Here is a 16,771-nt window from a genome sequence, read left to right on the forward strand (position 1 = left end):
AGAAATGTTTAACTAAGACTTAGAAGAATTAAAGAACAAACACACAGAGAGGAACAATACAACAACTGAAATGAAAAATACACTAGAAGGAATCAAGAGCACAATAACTGAGGCAGAATAACGGATAAGTGACCTGGAAGACAGAATGGTGGAATTCACTGCTACAGAACAGAATAAAGAAAAAAGAATGAAAAAAAATGAAGACAGCCTAAGAGACCTCTAGGACAACATTTAACACACCAACATTCATATTATAAGGGTCCCAGAAGGAGGAGAGAGAGAAAGGACCCAAGAAAATATTTGAAGAGATTATAGTCGAAAACTTCCCTAACATGGGAAAGGAAATAGCCACCCAAGTCCAGGAAGCACAGAGAGTCCCATGCAGTATAAACCCAAGGAGAGACACTCCAAGACACAGAGTAATCAAATTGACAGAAATTAAAGACAAAGAAAAATTATTGAAAGCAACAAGGGAAAAATGACAAATAACATACAAGGGAACTCCCATAAGGTTAACAGCTGATTTCTCAGCAGAAACTCTACAAGCCAGAAGGGAGTGGCATGATATACTTAAAGAGATGAAACGGAAGAACCTACAACCAAGATTACTCTACCTGACAAGGATCTCATTCATATTCGATGGAGAAATTAAAAGCTTCATAGACAAGCAAAAGATAAGGGAATTCAGCACCACCAAACCAGCTCTACAACAAATGCTAAAGGAACTTCTTTAAGTGGAAAACACAAGAGAAGAAAAGAACCTACAAAAACAAACCCAAAACACTTAAGAAAATGGTAATAGGAACATACATACCAATAATTACCTTAAATGTGAATGGATGAAATGCTCCAACTAAAAGATACAGGCTTGCTGAATAGATAGAAAAACAAGACCCATCTATATGCTGTCTACAAGAGACCCACTTCAGACCTAGGGACACATACAGACTGAAAGTGAGAGGATGGAAAAAGATATTCCATGCAAATGGAAGTAAAAAGAAAGCTGGAGTAGCAATACTCATATCAGATAAAATAGACATTAAAGGGCTTACCTGGTGGCACAGTGGTTGAGAATCTGCCTGCCGATGCAGGGGACACGGGTTCGTGCCCCGGTCCGGGAAGATCCCACATGCCGCAGAGTGGCTGGGCCCGTGAGCCATGGCCGCTGAGCCCGCGCGTCCGGAGCCTGTGCTCCGCAATAGGAGAGGCCACAGCAGTGAGAGGCCCGCGTACCACCAAAAAAAAAAAAAAAAAAAGACATTAAAATAAAGAATGTTACAAGAGACAAGGGAGGTCACATATAATGATTCAAAGGATCAATCCAAGTAGAAGATATACCAATTATGAATATATATACACCCAACATAGGAGCACCTCAATGCATAAGGCAAATGCTAACAGCTATAAAAGAGGAAATCTACAGTAACACAATAATAGTGGGGGACTTTAACACCTCACTTACACCAATGCACGTATCCTCCAGACAGAAAATAAGGAAACACAAGCTGTAAATGACACAATAGACCAGGTAGATTTAATTGACATTTATAGGACATTCCACCTGAAAACAGCAGATTACACTTTCTTCTCAAGTGCACACAGAACATGCTTCAGGATAGATCACATCTTGGGTCACAATTCAAGCCTCAGAAAATTTAAGAAAATTGAAATCATATCAAGCATCTTTTCTGACCACAATGCTATGAGATTAGAAATAAATTACAGGGAAGAAAACATAAAAAAACAAACATATGGAAGCTAAATAATACGTTACTAAATAAACAAGAGATCACTGAAGAAATCAAAAAATACATAGAGACAAATGACAGCAGAAACATGATGATCCAAAACCTATGGGTTTCAGCAAAAGCAGTTCTAAGAGGGAAATTTATAGCTATACAAGCCTACCTCAAGAAACAAGAAAAATCTCAAGTAAAGCAATCTAACCTTACACCTAAAGGAACTAAAGAAGGATAAACAAAACCCAAACTTAGTAGAAGGAAATAAATCATGAAGATCAGAGCAGAAATAAATGAAATAGAAACAAAGAAAACAATAGCAAAGATCAATAAAACTAAAATCTGGTTCTTTGAGAAGATAAACAAAATTGATGAACCTTTAGCCAAACTCATCAAGAAAAAGAGCAAGAGGACTCAAATCAATAAAATTAGAAGTGAAAAAGAAGTTACAACAGACAACGCAGAAATACAAAGCATCTTAAAAGACTCTAACAGGCAACTCTATGCCAATAAAATGGACAACCTGGAAGAAATAGACAAATTCTTAGAAAGGTATAAACTTCCAAGACTGAACCAGGAAGAAATAGAATATATGAACAGACCAATTACAAGTAATGAAATTGAAACTGTGATTAAAAATCTTCCAACAAACAGAAGTCCAGGACCAGATGGCTTCACAGGTGAATTCTATCAAACATTTCGGAAAGAACTAACACCCATCCTTCTCAAACTCTTCCAAAATATTGCAGAGGAAGGAACACTCCCGAACTCATTCTACGAGGCCACCATCACCCCGATACCAAAACCAGACAAAGATATCACAAAAAAAGAAAATGCAGACCAATATCACTGATGAATATAGATGCAAAAATCCTCAACAAAATACTAGCAAACAGAATCCAACAATACATTAAAAGGATTATACACCATGAGCAAGTAGGATTTATGCCAGGGATGCAAGGATTCTTTAATATACACAAAACAATCAATGTGATAAACCATATTAACAGATTGAAGGAGAAAAACCATATGATCATATCGATAGATGCAGAAAAAGCTTTTCACGAAATTCAACAGCCATTTATGATAAAAACTCTCTAGAAAGTGGGCTTGGAGGGAATCTGTGTCAACATAATAAAGACCATATACAACAAACCCACAGCAAACATCATTCTTATGGTGAAAAACTGAAAGCATTGCCTCTAAGATCAGGAACAAGACAAGGATGTCCACTCTCGCCACTCTCATTCAACAGTTGTGGAAGTCCTAGCTACAGCAATCAGAGAAGAAAAAGAAATAAAAGGAATACAAATTAGAAAAGAAGAGGTAAAACTGTCACTGTTTGGAGATGACATGACAGTATACATAGATAATCCTAAAGATGCCACCAGAAAACTACTAGAGCTAATCAATGAATTTGGTAAAGTTGCAGGATACAAAATTAATGTACAGAAATCTCTTGCATTTCTATACACTAACAATGAAAGATTGGAAAGAGAAATTAAGGAAACAATCCCATACATCATTGCAACAAAGAGAATAAAATACCTAGGAATAAACCTACCTAAGGAGGTAAAAGACCTGTACTCAGAAAACTATAAGACACTGATGAAAGAAATCAAAGATGACACCAACAGATAGAGAGATATACCATGTTCCTGGATTGGAAGAATCAATATTGTGAAAATGCCTATACTACCCAAAGCAATCTACAGGTTCAATGCAATCCCTATCAAATTTTCAGTGGCATTTTTTACAGAACTAGAACAAAAAATCTTAAAATTTATATGGAGACACAAAAGACCCTGAATAGCCAAAGCAACCTTGAGAGAAAAATAGAGAACTAGAGGAATCAGACTCCCTGATTTTTGACTATACTACAAAGCTACAGCTTCAAGACAATATGGTACTGGCACAAAAACAGAAATATAGATCAGTGGAACAGGATAGAAAGCCCAGAGATAAAACCATGTATGTTTAACTAATCTATGACAAAGGAGGCAAGGCTATACAATGGAGAAAAGACAGTCTCTTCAGTAAGTGGTGCTGGGAAAACTTGAGAGCTACATGTCAAAGGATGAAATTAGAGCACTCCCTAGCACCATTCACAAAAATAAACTCAAAATGGATTAAAGACCTAAATGTAAGACTGGACGCTATGAAACTCTTAGAGGAAAACATAGGAAGAACACTCTTTGACATAAACCACAGCAAGATCTTTTTTGACCCACCTCCTAGAGTAATGGAAATAAAAACAAAATTAAACAATTGGGACCTAATGAAACTTAAAAGCTTTTGCATAGCAAAGGAAACTATAAACAACACAAAAAGACAACCCTCAGAATGGGAGAAAATATTCGCAAACGAATCAGTGGACAAAGGATTCATCTCCAAAATATATATACAGCTCAATATTAAAAAAACAACCCAATCCAAAAATGGGCACAAAACCTAAATAGACATTTCTCCAAAGAAGACATACAGATGGCCAAGAGGCATGTGAAAAGCTGCTCAGTATCACTAATTATTAGAGAAATGCAAATCAGAAGTACAGTGAGGTATCACCTCACACCGGTTAGAATGGGCATCATCAGAAAATCTATAAACAACAAATGCTGGAGAGGGTGTAGAGAAAAGGGAACCCTCTTGCACTGTTGGTGGAAATGTAATTTGACACAACCACTGTGGAGAGCAGTATGGAGGTTCCTTAAAAAACTAAAAATGGGCTTCCCTGGTGGCGCAGTGGTTGAGAATCCACCTGCCGATGCAGGGGACACAGGTTCGTGCCCCAGTCCGGGAAGATCCCACATGCTGCAGAGTGGCTGGGCCCGTGAGCCATGGCCGCTGAGCCTGTGCGTCCGGAGCCTGTGCTCCGCAATGGGAGAGGCCACAACAGTGAGAGGCCTGCGTACCACACACACACACACACACACACACACACAAAAACAAACTAAAAATGAACTACCATATGACTCAGCAATCCCACTACTGGTCATGTACCCAGAGAAAACCATAATTCAAAAAGATACATGCACTCCACTCTTCATTGCAGCACTGTTTACAATGGCCAGATCGTGGAAGCAACCTAAATGCCCATCAACTGATGAATGGATAAAGAAGATGTGGTACATATATACAATGGAATATTACTCAGCCATAATAAAGAATGGAACTGGGTCATTTGTAGAGACGTGGATGGACCTAGAGATTGTCATGCAGAGTTAAGTAAGTCAGAAAGAGAACAACAAATATATATTAACACGTATATGTGGAATCTGGAAAACTGGTACGGGTGAACCGGTTTGCAGGGCAGAAATTGAGACACAGATGTAGAGAGAACAAACGTATGGATGCCAAGAGAGGGAAGTGGGGGGTAGGGAAGTGGGGGGTGGGGGTGGGGGTGGTGGGATGAACTGGAAGCTTAGGATTGCCATATATACACTAATATGTGTAAAATAGATAACTAATAAGAACCTGCTGTATAAAAAAATAATAAAATAAAATTCAAAAAAATAAAAAAACCTGGCAGAAACAGTGCAGGAATGTTAGAGAGGGAGTCTTCTCAGATCTAGGCTACCTACTTCCTCTCTCTTGGTGAGATCTCACAGACCCAGAAGCCACTCTGAAGGTCAGACTATAGGATGACTATAGCCTGATGTCTCATTCTAGTAGGGATGCTATAACAGTACCACACACTGGATAGCTTATAAACAGTAAAAACTTATTTCTCACAGTTCTGGAGGCTGGAAGCCCAAGGTCAGGGTGCCTACGTGGTCAGGTGAGGGCCCTGTTTTGGGTTGCAGACTTCTTATTATATCTCTGTATGGTGGAAGGGCTAAGAATCTCTGTGGGGTCTCTTTTATAAAGGCACCAGTCCCACTCATGAGGGTGTCACCTTCATGACCTAATCACCTCCCAAAGGCCCCACCTCTTAAAACTATCTCCTTGGAGATTAGGATTTCAACATATGAATTTGGGGGGGGATGAAAACATGCAGACGATAACAGATGCATATATGTGTCAAATAGAAAATGTGTTACCAAAAGAAAAGACATGATTAAGAAAATATAAACCCTATGATATATCATTAGCCCTGGATATCTCCCTTGTGTGTGTGTGCGCGTGCGTGTGTATCACCCAGTTGTTGGATGGGATTATTTGTCTCAATTCTTCACTTCCAAATAGTAGCATTAAATACCTACATTTTGGTTATGGTCTCATGATGTGTGGAGAGTATTTCCAAACTTAGCCTGTAGACTTGGGTATATGAATTTATTTGGCCATTGAGACGTTAGTAGATGTTTTGTGGGCAAAGGCTTTAAATGTACTTTCATTTTTGCATTCCTGCCTTTCATCATGTGAGAAACATGTTTCAGATACCCAGTGGTCTAAGGAAGGTAAGAGATCGGTGGAGCAGACATGCACCTCATCTACAGCTTGGAAGCCAGCCTACCTGAACCCAGCCTAGATCAGCCAGACAGCAGTCAACCTGAGAAATGTGAGCTGGAAATAAATGCCTTATTGTTCATATCACAGTTTTGGGATTGGTTTGTTATGCAGTATTTGGGAGGCAACGGCTGACTGACACATCCGTTCACTTTTCTGCATTAATTAACTGGGTAGATTTCCCTTCCTTTTCCCATCAAATTGTTAGTAGTAGTGAGGATAGGAAGACATATCCACATTTTAAATATAATGGGTTTTATACTCTAGAACCTAAATGACTTATTTTATAGTTATTTTTATCAGAAAATTAATTTTAACAGGGTAATTGATTTAATTATTAAGATAAAAGACAAATTATATGTCTTTATCTACAAATGGCATATATGTATGGTAAGAATATTCTCATTACAACAGTAAGTATGTACTGTGAATTTAAAACGGTTGTGTCCCACTGAGATTTCTTAATCTCTATTTGGAATTTAAGATTATTTATCATTAATACTATACTAAAGAGGGTTGGTTTCCAGCTGGAGTCTCATTAGATGCAATTCAGACATCAGAGAAAAGGGTAGGGTTAAAGTGGTTATATTCCTATTATGCTATTGTCTTACAAGGCTTAACCAACAAGCAAACTCCGCCTCCCCCAGCCCTCATGAAAATATTACTTTCTTGAGGCTGTGGTAGTACTGTTACTTCATTATAGCATAATTTAATAAACATGACTCTCTGTGCCTTAAAGTAAAAGAACATTTACTGGGTCCTCTAGGGAGAATGTAGGTACCTGAGATGTAATCACTGCCTTTAGAATTCTTGAGTTGGGACAAAAGGTATATCATCTTTACTAAAAGAGCTTGTACCCCCAAACAATGACACATAGACTAAGAATAGAGGGTGTTACGTAGAACATTCTTATATATTCACTCTGATGATCTAAGATTTTATTCTGTGACTTCACACTTCCTAAGAGCCCAGTGAAAACAACCTGTAATTCATTGTCTTTAAACTATCTTCCGAAATCTCCCAGTCCCAGACAAATTTAATTTTTTTAAAATTTCACATCAGGAAACGAAATATCATTTATTCCCCTTTATGGAATAAGGACTCCCTTATTCTAAAAGCTTCAGAATGTACTTGCTATTCTGCATCTTTCGAACCCTGGCATGAGACTGTACTTTCCTTACATGATTCTTTTTGTTGTTGATGGTAATTGTGACGTATGACATGTACCCAGATCGTGATGCAGAAATAATGGAACTGGAAGGTTGAACCATGAGGTTATGTGGCATCTCTGGGACCTTGTTCCTGACCTACAAGATTTCTTTCTGGAGTCTTCTCTGTTCTCTGCTCCATTCCTTTCTAGCCTAACCTTCCCTGTGTTCTCTAATGCAGCGTTTCTTTAAGTGTACGCTAGGGAACACTTTTCTGTAATGCACTTCATGCAAAGATGCGTTCCATGGTCAAGTAAATTAGGGAATGTGTATTAACTTTTAAAAGCACTGAAAAGTCCTAACATAAACCATTTCCCTAGAATTCGTCATCATGGAAACCCTCCTTTTTTTCGTCATATGCAATGATTATGCCCTTGTGTGTTAGACCTTAGAATGATCCAAGTCTGAGAAGGAATCAGTTTGTTGGTTACTGAAGCCAGCTCTAATGGGACATGGCCTCGGACCAGACGGCCTCGGGGAGCTCTAGCAGCCTGTGGACTGACTGTGTCATGGGGTCAGGGGACACCCACTTCCTGAGAAGTGGGCCAGGCTGAGCTGTGGTCAGAGCAAGCACCCTAACCGGGAGCCACTTCCTGCAGTGCCGTGTATTTTTATTTATGTTTAGCTTTTGTCCTTGATAGTTCTGTTGTCTTTTAATGGCATTAAGCGCAGGTAGCCTGGCATACGGTCTTTGCGATGACGGAATATTAGAAGTATTTCACCTAGGAAGCCGGTTTCTCAAATGGGTCTGCTCCTCTTAGAATCAGGCCCACCCTGCCTCCTTTTTAGATCACTGGATTATTACACTCATTTTGTTTGTTCTTAAATCTTATATTCATATAAAAGCATGTATTTTTGTGTTTTAACTACTAAATTATTGCCTGTAAAATACTTTAAAGTCTTTTGACTTCTAATAGGAAAGACTAAACACAAAACAAAAAGATCTATTGTTTCTTGATATTAACAAAGCAGGTTCTAGTTTTATTAAAAACACTTGCTGTCTGAATTATAAAATATTTATATTACATTTCATGACACAAAATATTATTTTCACTTCTTTAATCTATATCTGAAAAGGAAAAACATAATTTCCAATGTCCTTAAACTGTTGAATTTGCTGATCTTTCAAGTATATATACTGTAAGTAGGAGGGAAAAAATGTTGCTATAGGAATCTTAACTCTGACTGACTTTACTTTTGTTAGTTTTAATCTCTGACTTAGTATTATATTAAGGTACTTTTATATTGAACAAGCAGTAAAGAATGGCCATTTTTTGGACATTTGTTTTCTGGTATTAGATTAATCCTTTACATAAAGGAAATTGGTTTTTGATAAGTTAAGTCAGAGACCAGCTCTTGCTTTCAATAGTTCTCCTTTCTGCCCCCTTTCTGGGGAATGGATTTCAAAACACATGAAAAAGTGTCTCAGTTACAAATATTTTATAGTATTTTCATCTTTCAGATATTTGATGTAAAATTACTTTAAAATGAATGAATGTATACTTTAAAACATCACATAACGACATATATTTAAAATATTGATTACTGAGCTAACTATAACAATATCATTTAAAAATCGTTCCTTCGTTAAAAGAAAATAGCAGTGTTGTTTACTATAGCTCTATGAAGCTTTTGCCCTACTTACTGCAACATTAACTTACATTTTCCTTTTCTGTGTGATAGGTATATAATATTGAGTTTGAGATTAATTTGCAACCACCTATAGTATAATGCAGAATTTTAAAAATTATCTGTACTATGATTTCTGATTCTTTTTGGTGATTTGTCTATATTGTTCAGAGGGCAAAAGACTTTAAAAGATAATCTGCCTACTTGTAAATCACCAGTAATTCTTCTGGTTTAACAGCAGTAGTGGGAAAGTCCTTTACTATTTATTACAATGGTTGTCTTTAGATCACACATAGCTTTGAATGCACTAGCTCATCTCTCGTTGTCATTTTTTCTTGACTCTTAAAAGTACAATCTAAAATAAAATGCTTCCCAGCTGTTGGAATGAGTCTCTGATCTCCACTCTAGGGCAATATTCACATTTTAAATTCTATGTAATCCAATTGGCCAAAAACCTTTCATGCTAATAATAGCTAACCATGCTTTTTCAGAAGATTAAAAATTTTCAGAAAATTAAGTGTCTTGAAGGTGTCTTATCCTTTCATTGTTGTGAAATTTTATTTAGCTGTAACAAAAGTTTCATCACCTTAAATTCTTGAGAATTTATTTAGGCAAATTCAGCAGTGCTAATTATAAAATATCTATCCTGGCAGAATTGCCAGGTCTGGCTTTTGCTTTATATTAAAAAGAAAAAAGAAAAAAAAAAGGTTTTTTTTTCTCTTTTTTTTTTGCCTTAAAGCCCCTTTGTTTGAGTTTTGTAACTGACAAAATGATTGCATGTAAAACATAACTCTTGCATAAAGTAAGCTGCTCCCAACCAAACTAATTACACATTTGGGAGGCGGGGCAAAGACATCCAGAACTTGCTTGTGCTGAGCCAAGAGCGCAGCATTTAATGAAATGAGGGCAATAAAAGGTTCAGCATGGATGCTTTCAGGTCTGACTTGGGCTTCTGGGAAATTGAACATTGGCCCTGTGGACTGGGGATTCCCCCAGGCTTTGAAAGACTGGGTTATTACCACTTGCTTGCGTGAATCAAGACTGCTTTGCAATACAGGAACATTTGTGATTCCAGAGATAGCCTCATTTGGAACACTCTTAAGCTAATAATAGGGATGCCTCCTTAGTCATCCATCTTCCTGCCTCTCTTTCCTCCTCTCACACCAAATAATTACTTTTGATATTTGTTTGATAAAAATGGTTGTATATCTGTCAAGCTCCTACTATGTAGATTCCTCTGTTTCCTCTTTCCTATTGTTAAACTCTATTCCTTCCCGTCAGATAATACTGTGAGTGGAACAGAAAGGCCCTGCCATGTTGTTCAACAACCTTTTTACCAATTATGTTCTGTGTACACCGGCCATTTCACATTGCAGTGTTGATACATAGTAGATGCTTGATAAAAATTTGGTGAATGACTGGTTTGTTTGCAAAAATTTGTTGATTGACTCTTTTCACTCAGGCCAGATTGGGCCAGTCTCATATCCGAATTCCAACTGTGGGAGATTATTCATTATGCTTAGAAAGTGAAATAGTATTTCAGGGAACAAAATGAGAGAATGGAGAAATAGAAAAAGAAATAACTGAATGGGAAGGAGAAGTGGAGAGATATATAATTAGGATGATAACAGAACAACATCTGTAGGAACTTGAAGGAAGCTTTGTGTAAATGAGAATAAAGGGTTAGTTAAGGGCTAGGGGATAGGTGGGATAAAGCATTGAAATGGCTTATGAAAATTAGGAAAGAAAAGGCAGTTAACATTTTACTCACCATTTGGTTTTGCATTCCATTTCTTTTTTTTATTTAATAAAAACAATGCCTTTATATATATTGCAGTGTTTTCCAAATTGAAAACTGTGATTCATTATTGGATTATGAAATTAATGTAGTGGGTCGTGACAAATTTTTAAAAATAATGAACTAGGATAGAAAATATTAGAATGTGTTGCCCTCTGAGTAAGTATTGTCTCATGAAACTTTTATTTATATCTGTGTATGTGCACACATATGTATATGCAAGGATGCATAGACAGGAAGACAGGTAGATAAATAATGTGGCTTTGGGTACTTGATCACAGGGCTGCCGAAGCTTGATGAAATGTACCATGAATATTGTTGTTCGCAACGTTCACTTAGGATTTGAGGTACGTGATGCAATTTTAAATCGTGAACAGTGCAATGTCTGTCACAGATCGGTAGCTGTGACACATCTTGGTGCCTTCATTGAGAATATGATGCTGAAGCTGAGCTGGGTTATCATCTCTGCTAGGAGGAGGAAGTGTGGTATGAAAATGGAAATTAGACAAGGTTACTTTTAAGGTCTCTTATAAATGTGATACTGTATGCTCTTTATAATTATTTTTAATGTAAAAACTAATTTGTATAAACATTTGAAGTAATGAAATCCAGAATAGCAGGAACCTGGGACCTATCCAGGGCCTATTTTTGAGTCTCCCACTGTTTTAAGCATCAGTGACACATTGATGGAAAATGAACAGAACAATAGAAAAGTTCCTGCATTCAAAAGACACTATTAAAAGAAAGTAAGCAAGCAAGTATATAGTATGTGGTAAATGCTATGGAGAAAAAGCAGTTCGGAATAATGGACATGGTTAGGGTAGTATTGGGAGAACCTTCAAACAATTTTAAACTGAATGATCAGGCAAGACCTCACTGATAAACTGACATTTGAACACAGAATTGAAGGCAATAAGGGAAGAAGGTCTGCAGGAATGTAAGGGAGCAATATTCAAAGCAGAGGGAGGAGGTGACGCAAAGGATTGGGGGCAGAAGTTAGACGAGGTAACTTTGAAAGTGAGGTTGGGAGAGAAGAGAAAAGGTCAGATGATTGATTCGTAGGACACTAGTATTTAGGGATTGGTGAGATTAAGAAGTGTCTGCAAAAGGGATTGGAAAAGGAGTAGACAGTGAAGTAGGAGATGAACGCTGAAAAGTGGTGTCCTGGAACCAAGAGAAGAAAGTATTTCAGGAAGTAGGGCTTGATAATTTGGGTCTCATGCTACTGTAGACCAAGTAAGATGAAAGCCGAGGACTGACCATTGAATTTACCATCATGAAGGTCACTGGTGACTCTAAGAGGAGTTAGTATACACACACATACACCTATATTTATAGAACATATATACATATTATGTATTGTGTGTAGTGTTAAAAAATATGTATAGTATAGATACTACTGTAGGGTGTATAAATACTATATCTAGTATTGATTACATTAGACATATCTGTATATCTATGTGCATGTGTCTGTAAATGTGTACATGCATGTCATTATAGAGATGTGTTTACCATCTCTCTACTTGGCAGTGCAATAATATAGCAAACGGTTCTTATATCTTCATAAATTCCTTTTAAAAACATTTATTGTTTTATAATTGAGAAGTGTTGGAAAACAAATTATAAAGAAGAAAATAACAGTCCGTATTGCAGTGGCAGTAGATAACCAAGTTGTTTCCTATGCCTCTAGATGGGACGGGGGTAGAAGGCAGGTAGGTAATAGGTAGATGAGTAGGTGTCTGAATATGAGTATAGAGTATATGTTACATATTGAAATGTACTGTATACATAAGCTTTGTATACATAAGCTTTTTGCCTAATACTGTCATATTCTCACGTGATTAAAAGTCTGTTTCACCACTGTTTTATATAATTCTGTGAGTCTTAATAAAAAAGTACAAAAACAGCATATATATAATATATATATATGCATAACTAACTTAGCAAACACCATTTGGTAGACTGCATCTTTCTTCTGTGTCCTAATATAAGTAAAAGGCAGTATTTTATATATATATATGTATATATATATACACACACACACACCAATAATTCATTTTTCACTTTTCATACTCTGTTCATCCCACAAAGTTTGCATTTCTGCCTCTGAAAAATTAGCTGCCATATAACCAGAGACATAGCTAATACAATACCTAGCAGACTTCCTTAGGAGTTCATTCTGACCATCTCAGTGCTCTGTCATGAGCCCTTGAGCATGAGACCCAGTTGATTGCAGGGACTTTTACTGCCACCCCTTCCTGGCACTTAGGAACATATCATCAGGCAGCACTCGCCGTAGTCCCCATTGCCTCTCTAGACCCTGGTTGCCTTGAACTTGACTGCATTTGACAATTGTTGGTTCAGGGCAGTGGTGTTCACCTAAAGGTGATTTTGACCCCTGGGGACATTTGGCAATGTCTAAAGGCAGTTTGGGTTGTCACAACTGGGAAAGGAGATACTACTGGCATCTAGTGGGTAGTAGCCAGGGATTCTGCTAAATATATTTCAATGCATAGGACAGCCCCCGTAAGGAATTATCAGGCCCCGAATGTCACCTGTGCTGAGGTTAAAGAAAGCCTGAGCTACTTTGTATCAAATCATGGGATTTGTTTCTTAGGTAGTAATATAATGAATTAGTTAAAAGAGCTAACCTGTAATAGACTTATTAAATTAAGCAGTAAAGTTTAATTTCTTTGAAACTACGCCTTGTCATAATCTCTACAGATAACTTCATTTACAGTGAAATTAAATGAAGGAACTGTTTCTCTAAGGCTAGAAATGGGCTTTCTCTACTTTGGGAGGAGTCGAAGATGCCATGTGAGTGGATCTGGCTATGATCAGACCTCTTAATCCTGTTTTAATTGTGGGTTCTTTGCTACTTCTGATTTTATAGTTGTTATTTTGTGACTGACAGTCAGACATTCACGATGATTTTTAAAATACATAATTTTACATAAGTGTCCCTCAAAGTGACCTTAAGATGAGAGTCTCTAGACATAATTATAAAGCAGAAGGAACTACCGACCTGGAATGAGTTGGTGGTTTTCAGGGCTCTCTCATTTTCAAATTTTTCAGTTAAACCCTGGGGCAGAGTTTCACATTTCTGCAAGCTCGGGAGGGATGCAGGAGGGGCACCTATACACTTTACCATGGGGACAGCACTTTTCTATCCCCACTTCTGTATATTTGAAAACACTAGGGACCAGATATGATTAACCGCATGCTTCCCCCCGGAGACCTGAACCCTAATTATGCCTTTTGCTACCATACTCTGTAATTTTTTTAGAACAGCGAGGCTTATGGCTAAGTGTCATTTGTCAAAGATGACATGAATATTTGTTGTGCATTATCATTTTTGTTTAGGTTCAAAAACCAATTGCCAGTGAGTTATACTATCCAAAGGAGCAAGCTTAAGGCATGAGTTTTGACACAGTGAAATTTAATTCAGTGATATCTGTTAAAAATCACATCTCTAACTTTAAAATTAACAGTTTATTTTTTTCAGTGTTCGGTATCCTATTGACAGTCTTTATCAATAGCCTTGCTGCCACGGTAAATGATATGTTTTAAATTATAGAAGCCAAATATTCCCCCACATTTTAGAACGTTTCTACACTGAGCTCTTGTTTCTTCATCTGTAAAATGAAGGTGTTGAGATCACATTATCTCTAAGGTCTTTTCTGGTACCTAAGATTCCCTAAGTAATGTCTAGTCTCTTTAATTATTGAGAATATCCTGCTGAATTTTCAAATACTTTTCGAATGTTTCAAATGGTAGGAGAGCCTTGCCAAGGAATCCTCTCTTGACCATCACCAAATATTATTCCCAGGAACCTCTCCCTTCCACTCCGTCAATGTGATGGTGGCCCCTGCAGAGAGAGACCAGTCTTTGCCCACCCGGAGCAGAATTACAGCTATTAGAGGTCCAGTCATCCCATCTTGCCGGATGCATCTATGTTTGGCCATCTGAGTGTATAAATATTAATCTGCTTTCTCCTTCTTTACTCCTTTCATGTGCACTTCCAACAGAAAGGAGAACCTGACTGCTATGCACTCTCCCTGGAAACAACTGAGCAACTCACCTTCGAGATCCCCCTGAATGATTCTGGTTCCGCTGGTCTTGGGGTGAGCTTGAAGGGGAACAAATCTCGAGAAACTGGAACAGACTTGGGGATTTTTATCAAATCCATCATCCACGGAGGTGCTGCTTTTAAGGTAGGTAGGGGTGATGTTTGCACATCAATGAGAAGATATTTAGAGATGTCGTCGTTGTGCTTGGGGACTGGATGGAGAAAGTGTCTGAAGGCTTGAGACCACTGAGGCTTTCCTGCCAGATGCAGGAAGTGTATGTGTGAACAGATCTGGGTGACAGTTTGTTTTCATACTTTAAGTGGTCATGTCCTATTGATAGTTCTTAAAACTCACCATGATTAATATTCTCTTTTACATTAGTTTTTATTACTGTTAGGATTTTTCTGAGTTTGTAACCTAATAAAGTTGAACCTAAAAATGTGAAATGAGAAAAGCAAAACTAGGGCTTCCCTGGTGGCGCAGTGGTTGAGAATCCGCCTGCCAATGCAGGGGACACGGGTTCATGCCCCGGTCTGGGAAGATCCCACGTGCCGTGGAGCGGCTGGGCCCGTGAGCCATGGCCGCTGAGCCTGTGCTTCCGGAGCCTGTGCTCCGCAACCGGAGAGGCCACAACAGTGAGAGGCCTGCGTACCGCAAAAAAAAAAAAAAAAAGCAAAACTACAAACGTCAACATCCAAGCAACAAATAAGAAACTATACTTCTCGTGCTTGCAAGAATGAAAGTTCAGTGGAGTCAGAGAGACTGTAGTACAAATTAAAAGTCATTTATCACATTTTATACACTGGAAAATCCATGATGCTGGGAATGCATATTTGCCTTTGAACTTAGAGAAGCTTATAAATTTCCAGATAAAAAGAGAAGGACGTGATTCTGCCCTTTCATACAGGGGCAGGCAAGATGATCATAGCTGTTACCATAACATAATGGTTAACTAGATCTGCCTGAGTTCACATGCAGCTCTACCACCATGTGCTCCAAGTAGCGCACCATTAATAATAATACCTAATGTATAGGGTTCTAAGGATCAAATAAAGTAATGTACACAATGTGATTAAAGCAGTGAAGTGATTACAGAGAGGGGGGAATACACGTTTGTGCTTATCGTCAGCTGTCCTTACCATCATCATTGTCTCATGCCAGGCAGTGAGGCTTCCTGAGCTCGAATCCTGCCTTCACTACTGTCACCATGGGTGAATGTAGGCAACTTACTTGTCCTCAGTGTGCTTGAGTTTCCTCATGTGTAAAATTAGTAAAATTAGTAGTGCCTGCTTCCTGGTGCTCTTGTGAGGACAAAAAAAGCCAATAGATATAAAATGCCTAGCACCGCACACCTATGATAAACGTTGAATAAAATGTTAGCCATTTAAAAATCATTTTGATATTAATAATGTGTGCCTTCTCCCACCCAAAAGCCACGAAGGCATAGTTAGAGTTTACAGGAGCCCCACCCCGGTCCTAGGATCCTGGCTTTATTGAAGCATTTGTTTCCTCACACTTAATCATTCCACTTTTGCTTCAGACCTAGACACTGAGCTAATGTCTTTTTCTTTGGGAAAGAAGAAATGCGTTGGGGATAGATAACTCTTTAATGCACTCCTTGGATCAGTTAGCTTCTGTTGCATAATAAGTAATGACAACATTTCAGTAACATACATCTGTAAGCCTTTACTGCCCTCATGGCCCTGCAGGGCAACTAGAAGGGCTTTGATTCAGGCTGGTATGTCTCTATCGCACCGTAGATCTACAGGTCTGAGCCTGCTCCACATATTTTAACTACACCTTGGACTACCAGCCTAGCTGATGTCAGAGAGTCATGAAGCCTCTTTAGTTCTGAGTTCCAAACTGGCATATGCTGTCACT

General features: G+C 38.0%; 1 protein-coding gene across 4 annotated transcripts in view; it reads left to right on the plus strand.

Annotated features, from left to right (window-relative positions):
• Positions 1 to 16,771, plus strand: part of PARD3B (par-3 family cell polarity regulator beta) — a 1,061,783-nt gene that overhangs the window by 589,886 nt on the left and 455,126 nt on the right. For all 4 annotated transcript variants that reach the window (XM_059054028.2, XM_067026649.1, XM_067026650.1 and 1 more), the window contains one exon: positions 14,849 to 15,034. In XM_059054028.2, the coding sequence (XP_058910011.1) occupies positions 14,849 to 15,034 (186 nt within the window). The remainder of the gene's footprint in view (positions 1 to 14,848; positions 15,035 to 16,771) is intronic.

This window comes from Kogia breviceps, chromosome 2 (genome assembly GCF_026419965.1).
Source record: "Kogia breviceps isolate mKogBre1 chromosome 2, mKogBre1 haplotype 1, whole genome shotgun sequence".
In the NCBI taxonomy this organism is placed as follows: domain Eukaryota; kingdom Metazoa; phylum Chordata; class Mammalia; order Artiodactyla; family Physeteridae; genus Kogia; species Kogia breviceps.